The following is a 27435-nucleotide window of genomic DNA, read 5'->3' on the forward strand; positions in this document are numbered from 1 at the left end:
ATATTTTAAAAAATTAGAGTTATAATTATTGTCGAGCATAAACAGTCGTATGGAACTCGCCTATAATGGTAATTTAGACACTCTTATGGAAATTATAAAATGAGCAAAGCGAGTTTTATAAACATACTTGTGTCTTAATTATTGCCATTATAGGCTTGTTGCATAATGTACTATTATGACTGATGATGGCTGAAGAGCCAAAACACATACCAAAGTTGATAAAAATAATCAAAGAGATTATTGTCACCATCATTTTACAGCTCCAGTTTCCTGGATGTAGTGTACAAGCGCTTGCCACTTCTTCCTGTCAAAGTATAGTTTCTGTTCCTCTATGTCCTCCCAGTTGGCATTCTTCTTGCTGATCTCCGATTTCACTGTGTCTATCCATTGATTCCTTGGTCTCCCTACTGGCCTCGCCCTGTTCACTTCTCTCAGAAGCAATTCCTTGCTCTTCTGGTTCTGTTCATCCTTATAACACGTAGCCTGCGCCTTCCTAAAAGCTCGGTAACAGGTATTTTGATGCCAGTCTACTTCCTGTTTGCTTCGTGTCTAATCATGTCCTTCCTGCTCTTTTGGTTCATTGTTCTGTTGACTGGATTTCACTATTTGCCTTGTTGTGTAGGGTACATGTTTTGAGTCCATATGTGAGAATTGGAATGAAGTAGGTATAGAACAGGGCCAATTTTGCTTTCTGGTACTTTATCATCCCAGAGCAGATTTCTCACTTGAAAATAAAATTGAGAAGCTTTTGTGGATCCCATTAAGTATTTCTTGATTTAGTGTGTTATCTTTTGAAATGAAACTTCCAAGATATTTGAAGTTAGAAACAGACTGTAACAGAGTTCCCTGAAGGAAAATGTTTGAATCGGTGCCTTTCCTGTTGATAGTCATTTCAACAGTTTTATGTTTTACTGATATTTACTCCATATTCTTTAAACTTGCTTCCAAAGATTTCTGTATTTCTGCTTCATTTTGTCTCCAGAGCAGAAAATCATCTGCAAATATTTGAGTGTTAAGCTCTTTGCAATGTTCTTTATAGATTTTAATGATCCAACCCATGACAATGATGAATAGGAGTGGTGACAGGGCACTTCCCTGCTGGACTCCTCTTTTGATTTCAAACCAGTCTGATCTTCCATCCCCTACTTTGACACAGCTGAAGCTCTTTTGGTAGAGCATCTTTACTTTATCAATACGGAAGTTTGGAACACCTACACCTTCTAGGCATTCCAAGATTATCTCTCTAGGCACAATGTCGTAGGCCTTCTCGATGTCCATAAAAGCCATCACTAAGTTCTTACCATATTCCTAGTGCTTTTCTGTTAGCATTCTGATGGCAAATTCAGGTCTGTAGTGCTTTGATTCTTCCTGAACCGGTGTTGCTCCTCCTCCAATAATGGTTCAACAATATTCCTGATTCTTCTTATTAATTGTATTGTACTGTATTGAATATGTGGACATTACATTCTTCTTTTTGTAATCGTTATAGTCAACATGGAACCTGGAAAATACATTTCATCACTTGCAAGCGTATTCAAGAAGTAATGCAATGGCGTATGGCTTTTAGTGCTGGGAGTGTCCAAGGACATGTTCGGCTCGCCAGGTGCAGGTCTAATGAGTTGAATCCCATAGGCGACCTGCACGTTATGAGGATGAAATGATGATGAAAACGACACATACACCCAGCCCCCATGGCAGCGGATTTAATCAAAGATGGTTAAAATTCCTGACCCTGCCAGCAATCAAACCCGGGACCCCTGTGACCGAAGGCCAGCACACTAACCATTTAGCCAATGAGCTGGACATCCAACAAGTATTTTACTCTAGCAATCTCTCAAAAAGAAATATTTTTTCCCCTGAAAATTAGGAGGGGTTAATGCAATATTAATTATATGTTAGGGAAAAATATACACTTTGCAAGTCTTCCTTGCAGCTTCACGCATTTAAGTGTGCGGAGTCTCTAATGATAAAAAAATATCACTTTTGGAAACACGAAATTTGCCGACAGCTGAGGATTAGCAACGGCCATTCAAAATATATTACACTTTTAAGATATTAGAATCATTCCATATTGACGGTTTTCACTTTACAAAGGAAAAAATTAAATGTATCCTCCTATTCAATACATGACATAATTCCATCATTAGATGGAGTAATAAAATTCAAACATGTTTCAACTTGTTTGAGCCATCTTCAGTGAAATAAGGGGGGTTAATTTACATAATACAAGCTAAAAATGTGCTAATAAACATAATGTACGAACAATTGAAAAACAAAAGAGACATGTTGGAAATAAAAACAATACAATACAAAATATTTCCATCAATAGATGGAGCAATAAATAACTCGTTGAGACAAATTCAGTGAAAAAAGGTTAATATAAAACATAACTTAATCTAAAAACTGTGTTAAACCTAAGGAGAAAAGAAATGAAAACAAATGATACAGACGGAAATGAACAATAAGTGCTTATAGTGAGGTTGCAGACCTCTTAATCTAAAATTAATGCTGTTTGATAACAATTCAAAAACAGGACTAAATCACTGTGTTGAAAATTCAGGCCGAGAGTCTGTCCCTGTAGAGTCACTATCACCACGAATGGCCAGGAGAGGAGCGAAAAAGCTTGAGAAACCAAGCTCGAGAGGGGACAACGTGCCAGGTGAAATGTATGTAACAAGTGATGGAAAAACGCAGATGAATTTCAAATTTTAGAATAGCAGCATTCTCAATTTCTTCTCAATTTAGCAGTCCTGTTCTCAATGATTGTTTTCAACGTTGGCTAGGTGTGTTTGCCTTATTTAAATGGTCGGGAGGGCAGCGACAAAATTGAGAAGCTGTGTTAGAGTAGACAACAGGTGCATGGTAAACTGTATGTGCCCACAGTGAAAACCGTCAATGAAGTTCCAATGGTACTTAATAGGTGGTTGTCCTCTCAAAACGGCCTGGCCTTCTCAAAGTTAACGGTCCCGTTCATACAATCATGTTGGCTGAGCCTCTTGGCATGCCAGGTTTAGGAGGAAGAGCAGCAGGGTTATGAATTCCTCATTTAACACTAATCTTGACTGTTAAACAAAAGTATTGACAGAGGAAAGAAAAGAACCATGAATGGTGGCCTCTTGAATCTAATACCATTGGTGTGAAAAGACACAATGACACACTTTTGTCAGGAACATACACATATATATTTTTGGATTCAGGAAAAACCCATAATTTAAATTTTTGATGACTTTTGACATCCAGGTGCCCTTAACATTCCACGATGCACAGGTAACCTCTCTTACATTATTATTTTTTAATTAAAATTAAATTTTTATATGTCTCTATACTCCGTACGGCTCTACTTCTAAATTGACGTTTTGGCAGATTTTGTCTCTGTCTGGTGGTTATGCGCTGAAGCATAGACATCCAACCAATCCCAAGCTGCCATTCATATTGATTTATATCGGCAGAGCAGGATCTCGAAACCTAGTTGCCAACTCTAATATTTACATTCGCCACGTGGTTAACCTATCTCGATCAGCGTGTATGGTATTCGGTACGGTTCGCGATCTTTTGCATTTTCCTTCAATATTTAGTGTGTTTTTCATATTGTTGGAGGGTTCCAGGGACTCTGAGGTCAATAGAGTGTTCCCTTTGTAGGCCATAACCTCCTTTCTGTACCAGCCATTAGCCGTTAGTGATGTGTTATTTCGTCATTCTCTTTTATTTTTAATAATATATTGTCTTTTAGTGCCAGATATTGTAAGTGTAGTTTTTGTGAAATTGTTTTCAATCCATATTCATTCGTTTTTCTGAGTACTGTATTGCATTTTAAAAGGGCCGTTTACCACGGTCATATTGCATCAGCCGTTCTCGCAGGCGTAGCGCGCTGGCAACAGAGGAAAGGCGATGCTCATTTGTTTTGCGAAACTTCAATTTAGAAGTAAGGCCGTGCGGAGTATAGCTAGTGCCTGTGGCTTCATCCATGGATGTTCAGAAATTGTTTATAAATAATTTCACCAACTCATATCTCCATGTTCATCTGTATGCCCTCTTCTAAAGATTGAGCATCTCTGATGGCAGCTTGTGTGTTTCTCAGGTTGCTAAGTAAAGAGTTCCTCTAAGTCTTTCTTTCAGTTTGGGGTCAATGACCTACATGTTAGGCCTCATTAAATGTCAATTTTCATTATCATTCTTTCAGTTTGTCATGCAGTCCTAGCTTTCTTTGCCTTAGTTGTCATACAGCTCAGGTTTGACTGTCCTAGGCATCAATTTTTGTAAAATAGACCAAGTCTCTCATAGTGCATGAGGCAACAAGTAACCTCCACTAATGCATTAGCCATGAGTCTTGGTAAGTGTGCTAGCTACCACGTGATGATCCCAAATTGACACAGCGGTGTGAAATGCTGGCAACTAAGAATGAGTAGGCCGGAAAACTTGTAATTTCCAATAATGAACCAATTATATTGGAATTATGAATTTCCTCATTCAGAACTACTTTTTTTTTTTTTAATTTTCAAAGTTGCTTTACGTCGTACAGGCACAGATATGTCTTATGGCGATGATGGGATAGAAAAAGGGCTGGGAGTGGGAAGTGGCCATGGCCTTAACTGAGGTACAACAGCAGCATTTTGCTTGGTGTCAAAAGTGGGAAACCACGGAAAACCATCTTCAGGATTACCGACAGTGGGGTTTGAACCCATCTCCTGAATACAAGCTCAAAGCTACACGCCCCTAACTGCATGGCCAACTCTCTAAGTATGTGTGTACATATATTTTCATATGCACACAAGGAAGGAGGTCTGTGACAGATGCAAGCTTACAGTTAAATCACCTACACTGCATAGTCAATGTATTCAGTGAACTTGCATCTAGCAAGCATGGAGCAACAACTGCAGATCCAAGCTGAATTAGAAGCCGTTTTCTTCACGCACTCACACCAGGCTCCTCCCTCACTTTTCTCATTCCGCCTCTCTTGGTCAACTCTGTGTCTTTCCACACCAATGGTATTAGATTCAAGAGGCCACCATTCATGGTTCTTTTCTTTCCTCTGTCAATACTTTTGTTTATCAGTCAAGATTAGTGTTAAATGAGGGATTGATAACCCTGCTGCTCTTCCTCCTAAACCTGCCAGGCTGAGAGGCTCAGATGATAAGAGCACTGATTTTCTGAGCCCAAATCAGTGGATTCGATCCCAGTTAAGTTAGGAGGTATTGTATATTCAAAATACGATTGCACTTTGGTAAAGCAGCACCAGTGTCTATTTGTCTGTTTATTTATTGCAGTCATGGACGACAGCGGGGTGAGCAGCAGGCATGTCAGAGAAACGAGAGTCATCACGAGCCTCGCCTTACCGAAAGGACAAGATCCATTTTAGAGAAGAATTTATGAGTGTTACTAATGCAAAAACATTAGGATATATTCAGGATGGAATATATGTTGATTATTCAGAGGCTTGCAACATTAGAACAGAAGGAACCACTATATCACCAAGGACTGACCCACTGATTAACTGAGCCATTATAAATTTAGCGTGCTACTGTACCTCTTGACAGGGTGGTGGTGGTGATTATTGTTTTAAGAGGAAGTACAACTAGGCAACCATCCTCTATATAACACTAATCAGAGGGAAAAAATTGAAGGGATCCGATACTTCAAAAAATGAAGATATCGGTCAAAGGAAGACAAGGGCCACGAAGGTCGTGAAAATGAAAGGCTCCCTAGCCCTCGCAAACCTAATAGCGTCGGGGTCGGAAAAGAACAAGAGTTGACCAAGGGAGGTCGGATAGGATAGATGAAAGTGAGGAGCCTGGCACAAGTAAGTGGAAGAAATGCCAAGACTCAGCTGAGGGCCCCATGGTCGCCAACCCATGCTCCAAAGTTCAAAGCTCCTGAGGCCCCTTTTAGTCGCCTCTTACGACAGGCAGGGGATACCGTGGGTGTTATTCTACCACCCCCACCCACAGGGGGACCTCTTGACAGGGCATTGAACATAAACAAACAGTAGTTCCTGCCTTGCCAGCCCCACAGTGTAGAGGTAGTGTGCCTGCCTCTTACCCAGAGGCTCCGGGTTCGATTCCCTGGATCCGAAGGCTAGTTCGAGGTCCACTTGGCCTACATGATTTCAACTGTGGAGCTATCTGACCGTGAAATAGCACCCCCCCCCCGGTCTAGAAAGCCAAGAGTAATGGCCGAGAGGATTTATCACGCTTACCACACAACAACTTGTTATTTGCAGGCCTTCGGGCTGAGCAGCAGTCGCTTGGTGGGCCATGGTCCTTCGGGGGTGTTCTCTATGGGGTTTGGTTTTTGTTTTAGTTCCTGTCATGAACACGTGCAATCATATTTTGAACACATATCATCTGAAGGTGCTCAAGTAGACGAGCATCATGTCCAGCAGATTTAATGGCATATAAAAGAACTCTCGCAGGACAAAATTATGGCAGTTCTAAAAATGGTAAAATAATAAGTGGGACCAAAATTAATAATTTAAAAAAAATTAATTGCTTAGTTTCATCAGCACATTCTGCTTGCCAGATATCAAAACTGTCTGAGTCACCCAACTTGGCAACGATGATGCATGGTACCCAAAGCTCTCCTTACCTCCATGGATGGAGCCTTTCAATTGCCAGGCTGAGTGGCTCAGACAATTAAGGCGCTGGCTTTCTCAGCCCAAGTTGGCAAGTTTGATTCTGGTGGTATTTGAAGGTGCTCAAATACCTCAGGCCTGTGTCGGTAGATTTACTGGCACATAAAAGAACTCCTGCAGGACAAAATTATGGCACCTTGGCATCTCCGTAAACCGTAAAAGTAGTTAGTGGGACGTAAAAACAATAACTTCTTAAAAGAAATACATTTACAGTATCGAGAGCCTCCGTGGCTCAGGCGGCCTCTCACCGCTGGGTTCCGTAGTTCAAATCCCAGTCACTGGTACTCCGGTTTTCCCTGTCATTTTTCATTCCAGCAACACTCTCCAATATCATTTCATTTCATCTGTCAGACAATCATTGCCCCAGAGGAGTGCGACAGGCTTCGGTAGGCGGTACAATTTCTATCCTCACCGCTAGATGGGGTCTTCATTCATTCATTCATTCATTCATTCCACCCGTGACCCTGTCAAATGACTGGAAACAGGTTATGGATATTTCATTTTACATTCATGGTATCCTCTGCCTGTCTTAAGAGGTGACTAAAATGAGCCCCCTCATTATTATTATTATTATTATTATTATTATTATTATTATTATTTAATAATAATAAATATTTATTGCCACAGTTATGGTTTCGGCAAGAATGCACAGTGCATAGTCAGTTGAAGATCAAAAATTTCAAGTAGACCATTTCATTTTACTAAGAATAAAAATCATAACACAAACATGCTGCTTATTCAGGATTATATTTTTTCACATCAAAGTTTGACTGTCAAGGAAACAATAAACCTCTCAATCAGGACTATAATCTAATCTTGACAAAGAGTACATTTTATTATTGCCTCCTGTGTAATTGGTTCATTTGTATGCCAATGGTCTTAAGACTGTTCTCATCACTCACCAAGGTGGTAGGAATGCCCACAGACTCGGCAGCAGCAAAGGCGATGGTGAAGTTTCTCCTCTTCTCGTTAGGAGTTAGAGTGTCGTATGGGATGCGGTCTGGCAAGTAAGAGTGTAAGATCGCACACAATGCCAAGCCATCATTCCACGAGCTGCTGAAGTTAGTGATGTCGATGTTACGATAGCCCACAGTCTTGTGCTGGCACCATTTCAGTAGTGCATTGCGTTTGGAGCCACCGTTCCGCACCAGCGACGCCAGAGGATCCTTGCGCTCACCTGGTACAATACAAATTCACGTAAGTATTGCAAGGGAACAAACAACTGTCAAAACAGAAGAAACACAATGGCAGGAGAGTGTGTGAAGAGGAAGCAACAAAAAGAGGACACAAGGACAAACATGAAAACAAAAAAGAACAAGGACAATCCGCACATCTTAATTCACACACTGCCGCCTTCAAATAGCTAAGCTCGCTTCTCATCAACCCCAGTAACTCTACATCCATCTCTTCTCAGCCCCTGACATGCTCATTTCCTGAAATGGGAAGTACAGGATAAAAAGAAAGCTTGGTAAGTACAGGAAAATGGAAGAAACATAAGAAATATAAATACGGGTGGTAAAAGATTAGTAACACATGACAAAAATAGAAAAGGGATCGCAATGGGATAATAATACACTGAGTGGCCAAAAATCGTGGGAAGGGGTGCCCCATTAGAAAACATGTCATGTATGACCCCTGAACAATGCAGCTAGCTGAGCAGTCTGTCACAGACACCAGTGTCGTGAAGATGAAAACACATTGCGAGTTAACCGACTTTGAACGTGGGATGATCATCAGTGCACGGCGCATGGGTCATAGCATTGCGGAGGTTACACACATTTTCGTGTTTTTGAGATCAACAGTGTCAAGGGTGGATCTTCAATATCTCAAACAGAATGTTACCACCCGCTTAAACCAACGCACAGGAAGACTCCAGGTGTTTAACGAACGGACATCACATCACCTCCGCAGAACCATACTGGCCGATTGACGGGCTACTGTACGTCAGATCACCGCCCAGTTAAATGTTGGGAGTCTGAAACCTATTTCTACCAGGACTGTAAAGAGGCAACTGCACCGCAGAGCCTTCACCAGCTGACAACCAACTCGTGTCCCTTTGCTGACAGCTACACAGAGGTCAACGACATGCATGGGCCCGCGAACATTGGCAATGGACCATGGAACAGTAGTGATGTGTGGTATGGTCCGATGAATCCTGGTTCCAGTTGTATCGAGCTAATGGGTGCGTGAGAGTGTGGCATATGCCCCATGAAGCTATGGATACTGCATGTCAACAAGGTTGTGTCCAGGCGGGAGGTGGCTCAGTTCTGGTCTGGGTGGCGTTCTGATGGTTGCAATTAGGTCCCATTGTCCGGCTGCAGGGAGTGCGGACAGATGTAAGTTAAGTGGACATTCTTTCAGACCATCTGCATCCCTTTCTGGCCCTAGAGTATCATGATGGAGATGTCATGTTTCAACAGGACAATGTGCCATGTCACCGCTCGGTGGTGGCACACAAGTGGTTTGAGGAGTGCTCCAGTGAAGTTGCGACCATGGACTGGTCCTCCACATCTCCCGATCTTAATCCAACCGAGCATTTATGAGATGCTGTCGATGCTGGTGTACGTTCCACGAACTCTGTACCAACTACACGACCAATTGTGGGTTGCAGTGCAAGATGCGTGGATCCAGATCACTACAGAACATTTCCAACACTTTGTAGAATCGATGCCTCGCCACACTGCTGCTGTTTTAAGGACTCGCAGAGGAGCAACTCGTGATTAACATTACATTCAGCGTCTTCCCATGACTTTTGGCAACTCGGTGTAAAAGTAATGGAACGGAACAAACTTGGTGTCCAATCAAGTCATCTGTACAAAGAGATGAGAACAAGAAAAGGAACGGATAATAGGATTAACATAATGGCATGTCAGTGCGGCAAGAAGGAGCAACAGAAAGACGACGAACAAAATTAAAATATAAAAGCACACAGACATTATCCACATCTTCATACACTGCCACCTTCAAAAAGATAGGCTCTCTCCTCATCAATTACAATTAACAATGAACTAAATTTCCATAGTTTCAGCTATTAAATTTGATTAGTAAAACAGAAGCAAAGAAAAATGTTATAAACAGAAAGAAAGAGTAAAGTCCTACTGTCTTAGACAACTGATTATATTACATGCTTAAAGAGGCAGTCTGGAGATACAAACAAATATTTTTGTCATTTTACTATATGGAAAATTTTAGGTTTTGTTATTTTGCTGAAGAGGTTTTGTCATTTTCCCGAAAACATATCTGGAAAATTTTAAGTAACTGTTTAGCAGAAAAAACCACATCTAACTTTGTTTGCTTTCCAATTTTACATTTTGAATTCCATTTTTTCTTCAGATTGCCTTCTTTAGACATGAGAGCAGTTGAGCAAATGTTACTGGTGGCAGGTTGATTTAAGGGAGAAATAAGACATAATCCCCTACTTACTCTAATCAGGGGAAAAGAGGTGCAACACTATGAAGAATGAAGATATTGGTCAGGGGGGAATAAACGTGAAGAACCTCGCAAAAGAAAGAGGGAAATTAGCAAATGGAACAGATTTAATTGTGCAAGCCTTGCCTGTTAAGCATGCAACAGCATAGAGAGATATCTATTGGCATTTGCCAGAAAACAAAGGGTAAAGAGTTGGAGAAAAACAGAGAGGTCTAGTACATGATATTGTAATTCCTTTTCTTGCAGGCTGCTGATAAGCTGTCAGCTTAAGCCTGCTTGAATTTAAAATAACTTTGGTAATTTGATGAAATTTTTAGTAGAATTTGACAGAAAATATACATATTTGGACCATAAATTGACCACAGGACAATTTCAAGAACCTATGACACAACAAGACCCACCATCCTGAAGCACGGCCCTTTGAAAGAATGGCAAGTTAAAAAAAAAAAAAAAAAAAAGTATATACACTGGCCAGTGGGGTTTCGTCCATCACATTTCCCTTATTTCCCGCCCTGTAAGTGAAGAAACAGAGTAACATCCTCCGTCACCCCCACAATCCACTAGGTGCATTTTACTTTACCCAAGTATAAGAGCGGAACTATAAAAATACTGAAGAAATTTAGACATAAGTAAAACTGGGATATATTAATTCAAGATTTCAATTAAATTATTAACCTAGGATATTGCCAATAATCCTACAAATGTAACATTCTTTCAACTATAACCGATCTTGAAGAGACATTATCAAAATCTTGCCTTGGTAGTACAGTCCATATTAATTAATTGGAAGAAGGTTTCTTTTTAATAACTTTCCCAACGGCTGGCAAACGAGTGCTAACTACTGCGTAATCTTAGATCCTGCACTTTATGCAGCGTTTGATCATTGACTGAGTAATGACAACGCTGAGCAATGATTGTTTTAGATTAAAAGTGTATAAGGAATTCTGAGGTTACCTAGTGAGATACATATTATCTGTCTTCGATCGATATGACTCCTAGGGAGCGTAGTAAGATTATGCCTTTATCGCAGAATACTTCTAAGCTACTAAATTTTGTGTTGAATTATTCAGTGACACAAACAGACTGGCTCAATTTCACAGAAGAAAAATGGGAAAATTGTGGCAGCAAAAAGAAAACTAAATCAACTGATGACCACTTTCTCCTCAGAAGCAGCAAATCAAACCTCAGGTTCCATGCTGTGGACTTGACTTGTGTAAAGGGTAATGACAGTGAATCTACACATGCTAACTTCTAGCAGGTAGACGGAAAGCTCACAAACCACCTATGAAAGTCACTTTGACATGGAGGGCAGAGGGTTCAACGTATGCGCTGAGTGAATAATGAGCCAATAAATTGCGCACATTATTTGCGAAGACCATAGAACACCCCATGAAGATTATGTTTTGGGGATGCTTCACACAGGAAGGTCCAGAATTTATAGTGCCAGTCAGTGGCATGGCGAAAAGCTACCAGAACATAGAGATTTTCGAGAATTCTTTGCGGGCTGCAGGAAAGTGTTTCCAGGTGGTAATGGAATAATTCGGCAAGAACTGGTTCTTTACCACACTTCAAAGAAATTGAAGACATTCTTCAGTGATAATATTAGTATGCTGTAATGGCGCAGGCATTCCTGTGATGTTAATTCCACAGAAAACACGTGGGCTATTGGGAATAGGAGATTCACAGAATTCGACTGTAGCAGAAAAATACCTATGATAAAGAGTGTCTAGTTGGAGTATGGTATTATGATGATGATGATGATGATGACGACGACGACAATGATGATGATGATGATGATGATGATGAACCTAAAAATGTGTACTCAAAGCTTGTGAGATCTATACTAAATCATGTAATGCAACTTTTAAAATGAATAGCAGGACATATTAGCAGTTAAGAAAAATTAATGGTATGCAATTGCTGAATCAATGGGAGAAAAAGAAGAATTATACATTATTGTTGTGTTTTGATTACTTTGCACAGGATTGTATTGACACATACTTCTTGAATTCAAGTCCTCACTAATGTCAACCAACTACAGGGTCTCATATAAAGCCAGACCGAATGCATGGCAGCTACAGCACGGGAAGCACACGCATAGTTCACATAGTTCCTGACCTTGCAAGCAGCCTGCACGTGTTCGACCTGGCAAGCATGAGTCGTCAGTCTAAATTTTGGCTGTTAACATGGCGAGACAGTTATCGTTGCAACACCGTATTTCCGTTTGTAAAAGTTCTGATTACATCTTACTGGTCATGCGAACAGTCATAACTCTCGCTACTGGTGTGCAGAAAATCTTAATGGTGTTTATGAAGTCCCTCATTATGACAGGAAGACTGGTGTTTGGTGTGCTGTCAGTGCAAGACGAATAATTGGGCCTATTCTTTTCGAGATGACAGTAAATGCAGAGAGGTACCACGATTAATTAAGACGCTGTTCTTCCATCAGTTAACGGAAGAAGAAAAATACTGTGGGTGGTTTCAACAAGATTCAGCCCCAGCTCATAGAGCAGAAGATTCCCTTCTTACAATCTCAGAAATGTTTTTAAATAGAGTGATCAGTGCTGGTCTGTTTCCCCCCTCGTTCTCCAGATCTAACAGTGTGTGATTTTTACTTGTGGGGTAAACTGAAAGAAAAAGTGTGTCAAACAAATCCTCACGCATTGGAGGAACTGAAGGAAAACATTACGAATGAAATCAGAAACATTACAGTGGCAGAATGCACTCGCGTCAGCCAGAATGTGGTTACCAGATACAATGCCTGTATAACCCATGAAGACGACACTTGCAGCATCTTTTATGAGGCAAGATATCATATAAGATTGTATATACCGAGCTCGATAGCTGCAGTCGCTTAATTGCGGCCAGTATCCAGTATTTGTATTGTATTGAACAGGTGGACTTATAATATTGTAATAATACTTGAGACATACAGTATCCAGTATTCGGGAGATCGTGGGTTCGAGCCCCACTGTCGGCAGCCCTGAAGATGGTTTTCCGTGGTTTCCCATTTTCACACCAGGCTGTACCTCATTAAGGCCACGGCCGCTTCCTTCCCACTCCTAGCTCCTTCCTGTCCCATCGTCGCCATAAGACCTGTCTGTGTCGGTGCGACGTAAAACAGGTTGAAAAAAAGAGAGAGATTGTATACACGCTTAAAGCAGGGCGGCCGCGCGACATAAGTTTGGCTGAAACAGCTGCCGTAGCGCAGAGTACAAACACCGTGCGTTCAGTCTGAGTTTATATGAGAGACCCTGTATACCACTATTTGAACCGGCAACTTCAGGCGCAGGAGACAAGATTTGAAACAGCTAAGCTACTCAGCAGGTCAATGTTGTTCTTGAACCAAGATCAAATAATGTGCTAGCTACCTGGTGAGCTACCACTGACATGCCTTAAGAATTAAGAATTCAAGAGAAAGGTAAAACACACTCCAAGCTTCTCAACCAGAGTCATTGATAAAACAAATCATGCATAAGGAACCATGCATACTTAGGTCTCCGTAGCTGTTGCGTCTAACGAAGTCCATTGTCTTGTTGGCAAGGATCGAGACAGTGTTTTCCTCTGGAGTCTTCATCCCACCGCCAGGCTTGTTGTAAGAGTTATCTACAAGGAACATTAACAAAGCTACACTACAGCTACTGCATGCCAGTAAAATATAAGAATGGAAAAAAGTAACTTCATATGGAAGGATATTAAATGTAATTCCTAAAACTTAAAAATTGCAGAAGAATGTACCAATTTTTGAGCAGTCCAATAATTTGTTGAACTGAAACTATACAGAGAGAGAGAGAGAGAGAGAGAGAGATAAAATATCAGAAACACAATGACACATCAGCATATTCATTTTGTCTCTTCCTTTTTCCTGTCTTTATTAGGCTTTGTTCTAATCCCAAACATCTGTCAAGATGGCCTCTCAATTTGGGGCTTGAATTGACACACTGCATTTCTTTTCTCCTTTTATGATTTAGTCCTGTTTCTAGTCTTTTACCACAGTATTCATCTTTTATCATTTTCTCTTTTCCCTTTTCCTGCCTTTGTCCAGCTTTCTTTTTATCCTACACTTCCCACAAGACGACTGAAGATCCACCAAGATGCCCACTTAATAAGTGTTAATGCCCGCCCTCTTGCTGACGTTGGGAAACAGAAGCGAGCTAGTTGTGGGCCGAGGTAAAAATGGTCGTAGAAGAAACTTGGACGGGTGACAAGAGTACAAGAAGAGGTGGAAATTGTCCTTACCCCTATTTCTCTGTCTTCTCATACTGAGCTGTTGCTGTGTTTACCCTACTGTGTGTTCCTTTCTTTCTATTATAGTTTAATTTGTTGCATTAATTTCACATATTTCAAGATAAACATTTCAATTTTTACTGCTCTATCATTATAATGACAGACTGATCTGGGACAAAACAATACTCAAATTAAGTCTGCTCCAGGTCTATGTCAAATTAAAGAACTAACAAGTGTTGCTCTACAAATCAACAATGTGAATTTGAGTCATCAGTCCATAGACTGGTTCGATGCAGCCCTCCATGCCACCCTATCCTGTGCTAACCTTTTCATTTCTACGTAACTACTGCATCCTACATCTGCTCTAATCTGCTTGTCATATTCATACCTTGGTCTACCCCTACCGTTCTTACCACCTACACTTCCTTCAAAAACCAACTGAACAAGTCCTGGGTGTCTTAAGATGTGTCCTATCATTCTATCTCTTCTTCTCGTCATATTTAGCCAAATCGATCTCCTCTCACCAATTCGATTCAGTATCTCTTCATTCATGATTCGATCTATCTATCTCACCTTCAGCATTCTTCTGTAACACCACAATTCAAAAGCTTCTATTCTCTTTCTTCCTGAGCTAGTTATCGTCCACGTTTCACTTCCATACAATGCCACGCTCCACACGAAAGTCTTCAAAAACATCTAATTCCGATATCAATGTTTGAAGTGAGCAAATTTCTTTTCTTAAGAAAGCTCTTCCTTGCTTGTGCTAATCTGCATTTTATGTCCTCCTTACTTCTGCCATCGTTAGTTATTTTACTACCCAAGTAACAATATTCATCTACTTCCTTTAAGACTTAATTTCCTAATCTAATATTTCCTGCATCACCTGCCTTCGTTCGACTGCACTCCATTACTTTTGTTTTGGACTTATTTATTTTCGTCTTGTACTCCTTACCCAAGACTTCATCCATACCATTCAGCTACTTCGAGATCTTCTGCAGTCTCAGATAAAATAACAATATCATCGGCAAATCTCAAGGTTTTGATTTCCTCTCCTTGGACTGCGATTCCCTTTCCAAATTTCTCTTTGATTTCCTTTACTGCCTGTTCTATGTAAACATTGAAAAGGAGAGGGGACAAACTGCAGCCTTGCCTCACTCCTTTCTGGATTGCTGCTTCTTTTTCAAAGCCCTCGATTCTTATCACTGAAGACTGATTTTTATACAGATTGTAGATGATTCTTCGTTCTCGGTATCTGATCCCTATCATCTTCAGAATCATAAATAGCTTGGTCCAATCAACATTATCGAATGCCTTTTCTAGATCTACGAATGCCATGCACGTAGGCTTGTCCTTGATTCGATCCTCTAAGATCAGGCGTAAAGTCAGGATTGCTTCACGTGTTCCTACATTTCTTCTGAAGCCAAATTGATCTTCTCCCAACTCAGCTTCAACTTGTTTTTCCATTCTTCTGTAAATAATACGTGTTAAAATTTTGCAGGCATGAGATACTAAACTAATGGTGCGGTAGTTTTCACACCTGTCAGCACCGGCTTTCTGTCGAAAATCGGATGGGACTTCTCCTGTCTCATACATCTTGCACACTAAATGAAATCAACAATACACGGCTGAATAATGTAATATTGTTTCCAATTATTTTACAGCTTGAGACAACCTAAGAAAAGTACATCAGCAGTAACCTTTGAAACTCATATTCTGTTCTATTACCAAAGTGTTCATATTTGCCTTAGCAATCAGCTGTAGTCAATTTTACTTATAAAATAGAAGGATTAAAAACAAATACCCAAGCTTTAAAATATGTAGGGAAAAAAGAGAGGAAGACATTTCTATTCACATTATACACAGATTCAGTCTACAAGGCAGGGGTGATGTGCAATAAAGGCAGAATGTGAAGACTAATGAATACCGGCAGATCATCTTCTTAATTCTCAATCCTAAGATTGGTTGGCAGCAATTCGTCTTCTCCACTCTTCTCTGTAATCCGCTAATCTCTTCATTTCCACATATGGGCCTGTTCCTACGTCATCTCTGATCTGCCTTGAATATTGCAGTCTAGGTCTTCCTCTTCCTCTTTTACCTTGAATCATTCCTTCCATGACATTAACTACGAAACCATTGTGCCTATAGATGGCCAATTAATTGGTCTCTTCTCTTTCTTACTGTTGCTAAAAAGGATCTTTTTTCACCTATTCGTCGAAGAACTTCTTCATTTGTGAGTTTTGCTGTCCATGAGATCTTTCCCATCCTCCTCCATCACCACATCTCAAATGGTTCCAGACGTTTCACATCACATGCACTAATAGTCCACATTTCTGAGCCATACAAGGCCACACTCCCGACATAGCACTTAATAAATGTCTTCTTACTCTCCACCGGCACATATCAATTGAAAAATACATTGAAAAGTGATTCACTCAGTCGTACTGTTGACCTGCTCTTTTTATCCAAGTTTCATTTCCATACCATTTCCATGTTCCACACAGAAATCTTCAAAAATATGCATATCAATGTTCACAGTAAAAACAAATATAGACATGATACGAGCTTTTGGGCTTATGCCGTGTCAAGAAAACAAGATGAAACACTTTACGTTTCGCAGAGAACATTGCTCCGAGTCTTCAGAAGAAAATCTCGACTGTTCACGAGGAAGTCTTCTTCAATAAAGAGGGTCTGAATTTAAGATTGTTTCACCGTTGGAGCTGTAGTGGTACGCTCATTCGTCACCAGGTGGCTCGCTGTATGCTGGCACAGTGCTCCAAGCGGAAGCTGACAACAACATTACGCTCCTATTACGATGTTCATCACACCGTGTGTGCGTGAGGAGTAACAGAGGGACAAATGCGGTAGAAGAAATAAATAGAAACTAATAAAATAAAATGCAACAAAAGACATCAGGATAGAATAGAACAGAACTGAAGAAGGATTTCAACTTCGACAGCTGTTACATGTTCTGCAGGGTACGGTTTTCATCACGAACTATGAACCACCAAGAGATTTCACTATCCAAGTGAAGATTGCATGTATCAGTTGTGTACCGAACAGTGTACTCAATATCATGCTAACATATGCAAAAAAAAAAAAGATCAATGTTGTCAACAAAACTGTGTTGTGAATAACACAAATACTATTTTTATGGCTATTTGCTGCAATAAATATTTCAATCATTAACAGGTATCTTTCACTGGAGAAACAAAAAGAAAACAGTTGCGAGTCAAAATAAGTGTCAGGAAGAACTTATCTGCTATTCCTACTTGTGGCTATGACCTGCTGAAACTACAGCATCCCACTATTTACAAAATCAAAGTTTAACCATAGTATCATGAAAATATAATACATTCTTCCAAAGACAATGGAAAACAATCCACAAAACCAAAAATATTGCAAAGAACATGATGCATAAAAATCGAAAAGCAAAGGAAAAGTAAGTGACTCACCTGTGAGCAAAGCTTTGCGATTGTTCAGAACCGAGTTCTTGCCCATGGTCAAGTTGTCGTTCCCGGCTGTCTGGTTGTTGTTCTGTTGCTGATCTCTGAGTGGAGTCTTGGGAGGAGGAAGCAGAGCATCACTGACGCCATCAGTACGGCGTGGACAGGTCGGTGTTGGGGGAACCTCTCCCACCGTACTGCCCAAGCTTGACGTTGAGCTGCTGCGACTGCGAGGGCCTGAGAGGAATGAAAATGAAATCGCTATCAAAACTCAGCCAATGAAAAATCATTTGACAGAAAATCCATCCCATTCTGCAGAATATGTTAAAACTAGTTGTGGTCATTTAATTTTGTGCCTGAAGACATCCAATGTAGTTCATAACAGTAAAAATCAAATTTAAAAAACATATTTATACATACATACATACATACATACATACACACATACACACGTTTCCATTATAGACTGTTATGCCTTTCAGCGTTCAGTCTGCAAGCCTCTGTGAATTTATTAAACGTCGCCACAATCCTCGATTTGCAACTAGTGTTGTGACCTCATTTAGTTCTATACCTCTTATCTTTAAATCGTTAGAAACCGAGTCTAACCATCGTCGTCTTGGTCTACCTCTACTTCTCTTACCTTCCGTAGCAGAGTCCATTATTCTCCTAGGTAACCTATCCTCCTCCATTCGCTTCACATGACCCCACCACCGAAGCCGGTCTATGCGTACAGCTTCATCCATCGAATTCATTCCCAAATTAGCCTTTATCTCCTCTTTCCGAGTACACTCCTGCCATTGTTCCCACCTGTTTGTACCAGCAATCATTCTTGCTACTTTCATGTCTGTTACTTCTAACTTATGAATAAGATATCCTGAGTCCACCCAGCTTTTGCTCCCGTAAAGCAAAGTTGGTCTGAAAACAAATCGATGTAAAGATAGTTTCGTCTGGAAACTGACTTCCTTCTTACAGAATACTGTTGATCGCAACTGCAAGCTCACTGCATTAGCTTTACGACACCTCGATTCAATCTCATTACCATCCTGGGATAACACACAACCTAAATACTTGAAATTATTGACCTGTTCTAGCTTTGTATCACCAATCTGACATTCAATTCTGTTGAATTTCTTACCTACTGACATCAATTTAGTCTTCGAGAGGCTAATTTTCATACCCTACTTATGGCACTTATTTTCAAGTTCCAAGATATTACACTGCAGGCTTTCGGCACTATCTGCCATTAAGACCAAGTCGTCAGCATAGGCCAGACTGCTTACTACATTTACACCTAACTGAATCCCTCCTCGCCATTTTATACATTTCAGCAGATGATCCATGCAAACTACGAACAGCAAAGGTGAAAGATTACAGCCTTGTCTAACCCCTGTAAGTACCCTGAAGCAAGAACTCATTCTACCATCAATTCTCACTGAAGCCCAGTTGTCAACATAAATGCCTTTGATTGATTTTAATAATTTACCTTAAATTCCAAAGTCCCTCAGTATAGCAAACATCCTTTCCCTCGGTACCCTGTCATATGCTTTCTCTAGATCTACAAAACATACACAACTGCCTATTCCTCTCGTAGCATTTTTCAATTACCTGGCGCATACTGAAAATCGGATCCTGACAGCCTCTCTGTGGTCTGAAACCACACTGGTTTTCATCCAACTTCCTCTCAACGACTGATCACACCCTGCTTTCCAAGATGCCAGTGAATACTTTACCTGGTATACTAATCAATGAGATACCTCAATAGTTGTTGCAATCCTTCCTGTTCCCTTGCTTATAGATAGGTGCAATTACTGCTTTTGTCCAATCTGAAGGTACCTTACCAACACTCCATGCTAATCTTACTACTCTATGAAGCCATTTCATCCCTGCCTTCCCACTGTACTTCACCATTTCAGGTCTAATTTCATGTATTCCTGCTGCTTTATGACAATGGAGTTTATTTACCAACCTTTCCACTTCCTCAAGCGTAATTTCACCAACATCATTTTCCTCCTCCCCATGAGCTTGGCTGTTCGCAACACCACCAGGATTATTTCCTTTTACATTGAGAAGATGTTCAAAATATTCCCTCCACCTCTCCAGTGATTCCCTGGGATCTGTTATGAGTTCACCTGAATTATTCAAAACACTGTTCATTTCCTTTTTCCCTCCCTTCCTAAGATTCTTTATTACTGTCCAGAAAGGTTTCCCTGCTGATTGACCTACCCTTTCCAGGTTGTTACCAAAATCTTCCCATGACTTCTTTTTGGATTCAACAACTATTTGTTTCGCTCTGTTTCTTTCATCTACGTACAAATCCCTGTCTGCCTCGGCCCTTGTTTGGAGCCATTTCTGATAAGCCTTCTTTTTACGTTTACAAGCTGCTCTCACTTCATCATTCCACCAAGCTGTTCGCCTTTTCCCATCTTTACACACAGTTGTTCCTAGGCATTCCCTTGCTGTTTCTACTACAGCATCCCTGTATGCCACCCATTCACTTTCTATATCCTGAACCTGCTTACTGTCTATTGTTCGAAACTTCCCACTAATCATATCCATGTACTTCTGTCTAATTCCCTCGTCCTGGAGATTTTCTACCCTTATTCGTTTGCAGACAGATTTCACTTTCTCTACCCTAGGCCTAGATATTGATATTTATGCTCTATCTTAATCAAATAAAGATTTACGCTCCGCTAATAAAAGAGTGCAGTCACAGTATGTCCACTTATACCAAAGCTAAACATGTCCTTCCAAAACAAATTATTCATGAAAGAGCTGCCATTTGAAACTTGGGACTTCCTATCATGGCTGTGGCCCCATGAATACTATCTGCAACCACTGCTGACCAGCTTGCTCACCACCTTGCTACATAAAGGAGAAAATGTGTGTTCATATACAGTGGAACCTCAATTCTCCATTTTTGGAAAGACCACAAAAATAAAACTTACAACCCAGGAAAACAGAAAATCCGGGAATGAATGAAAACCATCAACAATTTGGCTAAACCTTACAAAAATGAAATACGTATAATTATGTACACTCCTAACCAAACCAAACTACAGCCCCAATGGGCCTTTGCCTGCCAAGCGACTGCTGCTCAGCCTGAAGGCCTGAAGATTATGAGGTGATGCATGGTCAGTGTGATGAATGCTCTTGACCGTTATTCCTGGCTATCTAGACTGCGGTTGCCATCTCATCATTAAATATCTTCTCAATTAAAGGTAATCACATAGGCTGGGTGGACTTGGAACCAGTCCTTATACCCAGGTAAAAATGCCTGACCTGGCCGGGAATCGAACCCGGGCCCTTCGGGTGAGAGGCCAGGCAAGTTAGACCGTGGGACCGGCTTCAAACATTAATTACGTTATATTCAGATTTACTGGGGAAACTTCGTCAGTTTTCCATGAAAACTTCTTTCAGTTCAGCAACTTGGATCAACCAAACTCTTAGAAAAATCTAATAAATCCAAGCCAAACAACAATCGACCACGAGTAGTTTTTAATTCTCTAATCTAATAAAATAAAGCACATTAGATACAAAAACATTCAACATGATAGCTAAATACCTTCTTTTCTTAATCTTCCATTGTAATTTGATCACTGGTGCCATAGGTCATCATCATCATCATCATCATCATCATCATCATCCTAAACCATCTCCAGTTTCCCAGGTGTGGTATATGAGCCTCCTCCATCTCATCCTGTCCTTGTACCATTCCTCCTCCACCAACTTGTCCCAATCATGACCTCTCAGCAGTACACTGTTTTTAACTAAATCTATCCATTTCCTTCGTGGCCTTCCCACAGGTCGTCTTCCTTCTACTTTTCTGTCAAATTCCTTCCTTGCAGTTCTGTTAACTAGTATCCTCTTCATGTGACCAAACCACTTCAGTCTTGATATCTGAATCTTATTGAGGAGAGAATCATCTATTCCTACCTCTTCTCTAATTTTTTCATTCCTAAACGTGTCTTTCCTGGTTTTCTGGATCATAGTGCGTAAGGAATTTCATTTCAGCTGCCTGGAGTTTGGAGTTATCTCTATTGGTCAGTGTTGTGGTTTCGAGAATGTATGTAAGATCTGGTGTATAATAGGACTTGCACAATGTCATTTTTGTTTTTATAAGCATTTGCTCATCCCACAGCAGGTACGTATGTATATTTCTTTAGTAAAAATGGTATTTATTAATTTACCGCTAATTTTAATCTTGATTGCCGTGAAAGCATCTATTATCCTTCATTTAGGACAAATATAAAATGAAATTTCATAGATACGATTCATTCACGTAACTACGAATCTTTTCTCTAATGTAAGTCACTTTGATATGGACGGCAGAGGGTTCAACGTGTGTGCTGAGTGAATGAGCCAAAAATTCAGCACATTTGCAACAGGCCTAAAAGCACTCCATGAAGATGATGTTTCGAGAATGCTTCACAAAGGAAGGTACAGAATTTTTAGTGCCAGTCGATGGCACGATGAAAAGCTACCAGAACTACAAGATATCAGAGTTCTTTGTGGGCTCCAGAAAAAGTTTCCAGATGGTAATGGAATATTTCAGCAAGGATTGGTTTTCTGCCACACTTCAAAGAAAGTGAAGAAATTCTTCAGTGACTGTTCGTAGTCAGTTTCTGGAAATCTTGTACCGTGTAAATTAGTCCTACATCAACATTTACAGGTTATGTTGAACTCAAGAATATGGTTTTGAATGCAAGTATTGATTCTCAAAAGTTACAAGATATTAGAATCTTTCCGTATTGACGGTTTTCAATTTACAAAGGTGAAAAAATGTGTGTATCCTCCTAATTCAATACATCATATATTCCATCATTGGACGGAGTAATCAAATTCAAACATGTTTTGGCTTGTCTGAGCCATCTTCAGTGAAAGGGGGGGTTGAAATAATTACATAATACAAGCTAAAAAATGCCAAAAAACATAATGAAGGAACAAATGAAAAAACAAAGAGCCTAGACAGAAACAAAATTAGCAAAATAAGCAAAGTCACCTCCGTACAGGCCATGAAGGCCCTTGGAGGAGTGGAAGGTAAAGGCTTCCACCATTGTTAACCTCTGCACGTGATAGGGTAGAGTCACTGATCTCTATACATGGATCGCTGATGGCGGCTCTCCGCTGCAGGAGAAAGTTCGCCAAGTTGAGCGCACGGTCCGCCATGTCAGCATACCCATCCTAGAGCTCTCCTTATGGGGAAGCAATGATAATTTAGTCAATTTTAAATCGCAGTTAATGACGCATTAGAATAATTAAAAATATAGGGACATGTTCACTCAAAGCATAAGGACTTTGGGAACACTGACAAGTCATTCCGAAGTCAGTAAATCTCTGGGATAGCAATAAAAATGAATGTATACTAACGGCCGACAAATATTAACTTAGGTGCTGAATACATGCAATTAGCGATCGGGAATACAATAAGAGTGAAAAACAGTTTCTGGAAACATTGCTGTAAATTTTATACATGCCTCGAAAATTTGCATTCTTAAGGGGAGGTATGACTGAATTTTTCATATTTTGAGTCAAAAACTCTGTTTTTCTTTTTATTCATACAAAAATAGCCCTGTTCTTCCTCTTTCAGAAAATGTTTTTATTTTAGTAATTCCGGCTTGTTTGAAGCTTGTAGAAGCCATTCAACCTGAGCCCACAGGACATTTAAAAGCCCAGAACCACACCCACTTCTCCTGTAACGGCTTATTGATAGTTTACTGCGTGTTTTTCGCGCAATATTCAAGTATTTGGCGGCGTATTTGCCGTAGAAGTACACTTCGGCATGCTGACAGTCAATTGTTTACTATGTAATCAATACAATTACGTTATGTTAGGAAATATTGTAATTTGAACTGACGGAATGTTGTACCTCTTCCAAATAGTACTCAATTTATATCTGCCACACATGTATACTTTGATAGTTTAAATATATTATGTATTTGTATTACAGTAGAGTCTCGATTATCCGACGTAAACTGGACCTGGAGTACGTCGGATCACCGAAAATGTCGGATAATACAGAATAACTTTGTAAATGAAGTGAAACAAACAGGAAGGCTAAAATAAAGACATGTTTTACGGTGCTCTACTTAATGAATTACCAATTCAATTGTACAGTACATGCAGTATTAAACGAAAACATTCCAGATGTCTTACGAAAAGAAACTTTTCTCCACAGATATTAAACTACCTAATACCGTACCGTTTCTGCCACTGATCACGGCACCCAGCACTGGCAGGAAAATTAGGGTCCCCTTCATTAAACTACTTCTGGAAATACACAGCCTTTTCCTGCAGAATGCTGCCAGATATTGGCAGGCCCTTTTCCCGGTGTTCAGATACCAAAGAAATAGTGCTTCACTTACTTTTTCGTACTGACATTTTTCATTGTTTTTCTGTGCTCTGATAGAGCACAACTTTTTAATTTCTTCCCTCTGTTTTTTCCAGTCTCCCACTGTAACACGTCCAACACCATAATCTGAAGCCACATTTGGAAGAATTTCCCCTTTGTCCAGTCTCTTTAATGCACTCAATTTGTGTTCCATAGAAACAATCACTTTCTTCCATTTACTCGCCATACTCACAGAGGATATGAAAACTATAACATCCGCACCCAACCAATACTATAATGACTGAAGACTCACTGCACCTGTCCTTGAGAAAAACTCAGTCCTACCGCCAGCGTTCAGGCCAGTGCTTGTCCCATGGTCGCACCCTCCACAGAAGGTGTGCCTGAATTTAGTCTCCACCAAAAGTTGAAATTAAGTCTAACAGTGTCGGATAACAAGGAATGTCGGATAAGCGAAGGTCGGATGAGCGAGACTCTACTGTATTTACATTTAGGAATTCGTATTTGTGTTATTCGTAGTAGTACAAGTATGGCTCCTTTGTTTGTTTATATTTTACTAACATGCAGAAGTAACATGTGGTTTCAATTCAGCGAGTGAAATATCTAAACTAGTGATTTTCCATTGATGTATTTCATCTTAATTCCTTTGTAAATGTGTGGCGTGTTGCAATAACACAGCACAGAACACCCGTGGAACTACAATCAGGGGGCCTGGCGTCACTGAACTAAGCATAAACAAAGCAAGCGCGAACCTCGGGGTCTACTGCACCATGCGCTCGCTGCCATCTTACTACGCCAGTCATCTTCTATTCAGCGTACTGCTACCCATGCTACCAGCCATCCATGTAGGCTATAGAGATCACTGGGTAGAGTGGTTAGCTCTACGCCCGGCCGCCTTTGCCCCCAGGAATTAGCCTGGTACTCATTTTTGGTGTAGGCTGAGTGAACCTCAGGGCCATATGCACCTCTGGAAGTGGAAATCTTGTTTCTTAAATTTTACGACTTCCTGACGGGAATTCGAACCCACGTCCTTCTGGGCGAACCGAGCACGCCTTTACTGCCTCGGCCAGGCAGCCCCTAAACAAAATTAGCACAATATTTACATCATCATGTGGAGCAAAAAACAACTCACTGCGACAAAATTCGGTGAAACAGGGGATAATACAAAACATAATTAAAACTAAAAACTGTGTTAACCTAAGAAGAAAAGAAATGAAAACAAATGAGACAGATGGAAATGAACAATAAGTGCACAGTGAGGTTGCGGACCTCTTAGTTTACAAAACATTGGTGTTTTTAACAATATAAAACAGGATGAAATCACTGTCAAAAATTCAGGCAGAAAATCTATCTTTGTAGAAATCCATCACACAGGCACATTATGTCAGGCTTAGTTTCTCAAAAAAAAATTTTAAAAAATTCGCTCCCACTCCCTTCATAGCCAATTTGATGTGATGGGTTTTTGCTCCACATGATGATGTAAATATTGTATATTGTGCTAATTTTGTTTCCGTCTAGGTTCTCTTTTGTTTTTTCATTTGTTCCTTCATTATGTTTTTTTGGCATTTTTTTAGCTTGTATTATGTAAATTATTTAACCCCCCCCCCCCCCCCCCCTTTTTTTCACTGAAGATGGCTCAAACGAGCCAAAACATGTTTGAATTTGATTACTCCATCTAATGATGGAATATATGATGTATTGAATTAGGAGGATACACTCATTTTTTCACCTTTGTAAAGTCTCAAAAGTTCGCAAATGCATGATATTAAATTCTGCCTGTCACTAATCACAATCAAATTGAAAAGAAAAAAATATGAAAACTTCAGAAATTACGGTTATTCGCGACCTTGAGCTCAGCTGGAAAGCGCGCTTGCTGCACAACTCAGTACGACTGGGAAATGATACAAACATTTTAAATGAAATGTGCGCAAATAAAACCACTGCAGTTTCTATGACATTTTAACACAAAAACGTCAAAATTCCCGGTCTTATATCAGGACCAAAACAATAAAAAGTAGAGCCTGGATTTCCATGCACTATCAAATCTCAAAATATACATGCATCCATGCACTATCATATGGCAAAACACGCACAATGAACTGGAAAATATGCACTATCAAAATTCAGTTCCTTTTGAAACATTGTACAACAACTACCATAATTTCTCGAACTTGCCTTGATTTAAGCTCATCCATTTATCTGTCAGCATATTCTTAAACACAGGAAATTATCTTTCTACGTCGCAAGAAGTGACAGATGCATACTTAAATGACGACATTTAGGACGAACCGAGGTCAAATTGTACGTCTTTGCATTTTTGCCACAGTACGTCTTATACAACTTTGATGAATTCGAAGTCACGATTTGAATGGATCACTTTGTTCGACCTATCTCTAGCTATTACAAGTTGTCCATTTCATGACCATATCGATGAGTATAATCGAGAAGTTAGTATAAATAACCACCTAATCGATACTTTATTATTGCCTCAGGCAATATTGAATATAAATTAGCACTTACAGGACATGTTTCGACCACTTAGTGGTCCTCTTCAGCTGTATAAAGAATTGAGAAGAAAAAACATTAGGACAATAAGCACAAATAATAAAAGTTCTTTGGACATTCCTTTGTTAAAAAATGGAGGTCATCATAACAGGACATCTTGCCTCTCGTTCTTGTTTGTAAAAGATGTTTATTCTGCGCTGTCTAGAGGGTCTGTCTTTGAGCACGACCTGGTGAAGTAACGATGTGACACAGTCTGACAGTTCATGCAAAGCTCTGGAGAGAAGGTAAGTAGAGTTTTGTCGTCATCACGTCAATGCTGAAAAATAGAAAAGATTCTCTGCCGTGGAATCCCATATGAAAGAGTCCAACCACAAATTCACCAATATCAGACAGGACCTTCAAATTATCTGTATGATAAATAAAGAAAATCTAATGAACAACCTGGAAAACATCCACATTGTTCTTGATAAATTAGAAAACGGTGAAGAGAATCTTAACGAAAACGAGCAAAAAAACATCTTATACGAGAATATTAGTAAATACTTGGAATGGCTAGACATAAAACAGGCAAGACAAGAGATATAATCAAACACGACATCGCAGAAGCACAGCCCAATCTCCCTCCTCCCTCACATGATATTTAAATGACGAGCTGTCGAAATGCACTTTGTCTCCTTCCAATTGTTGTGATTACTCTCTGTTTTATGATTTCTGAGGATTCTCTAAACAATACCACCCGAGTCCGGTGCTAAGATGGTCCCTTATGCAAGTTCACTGCCGATCGTTTTTTCCAATACAGTACTTGCTCTAATTATCACAATGACAGAGCGTTAATGCCAAGATCTATACACGTGCCGT

The 27435-nt window shown here is 40.0% G+C and overlaps 1 protein-coding gene across 4 annotated transcripts in view; it reads right to left on the bottom strand.

The window, feature by feature from the left end:
* The window catches only part of LOC136886040 (cytospin-A), a 471506-nt gene that overhangs the window by 10338 nt on the left and 433733 nt on the right, over positions 1–27435 (bottom strand). For all 4 annotated transcript variants that reach the window (XM_067158760.2, XM_067158757.2, XM_067158759.2 and 1 more), the window contains exons 14-16: positions 17736–17963; positions 13549–13662; positions 7531–7805 (exon numbers count right to left, since the gene is read on the bottom strand). In XM_067158760.2, the coding sequence (XP_067014861.2) occupies positions 7531–7805; positions 13549–13662; positions 17736–17963 (617 nt within the window). The remainder of the gene's footprint in view (positions 1–7530; positions 7806–13548; positions 13663–17735; positions 17964–27435) is intronic.

Source organism: Anabrus simplex, chromosome X (genome assembly GCF_040414725.1).
Source record: "Anabrus simplex isolate iqAnaSimp1 chromosome X, ASM4041472v1, whole genome shotgun sequence".
Lineage (NCBI taxonomy): Eukaryota > Metazoa > Arthropoda > Insecta > Orthoptera > Tettigoniidae > Anabrus > Anabrus simplex.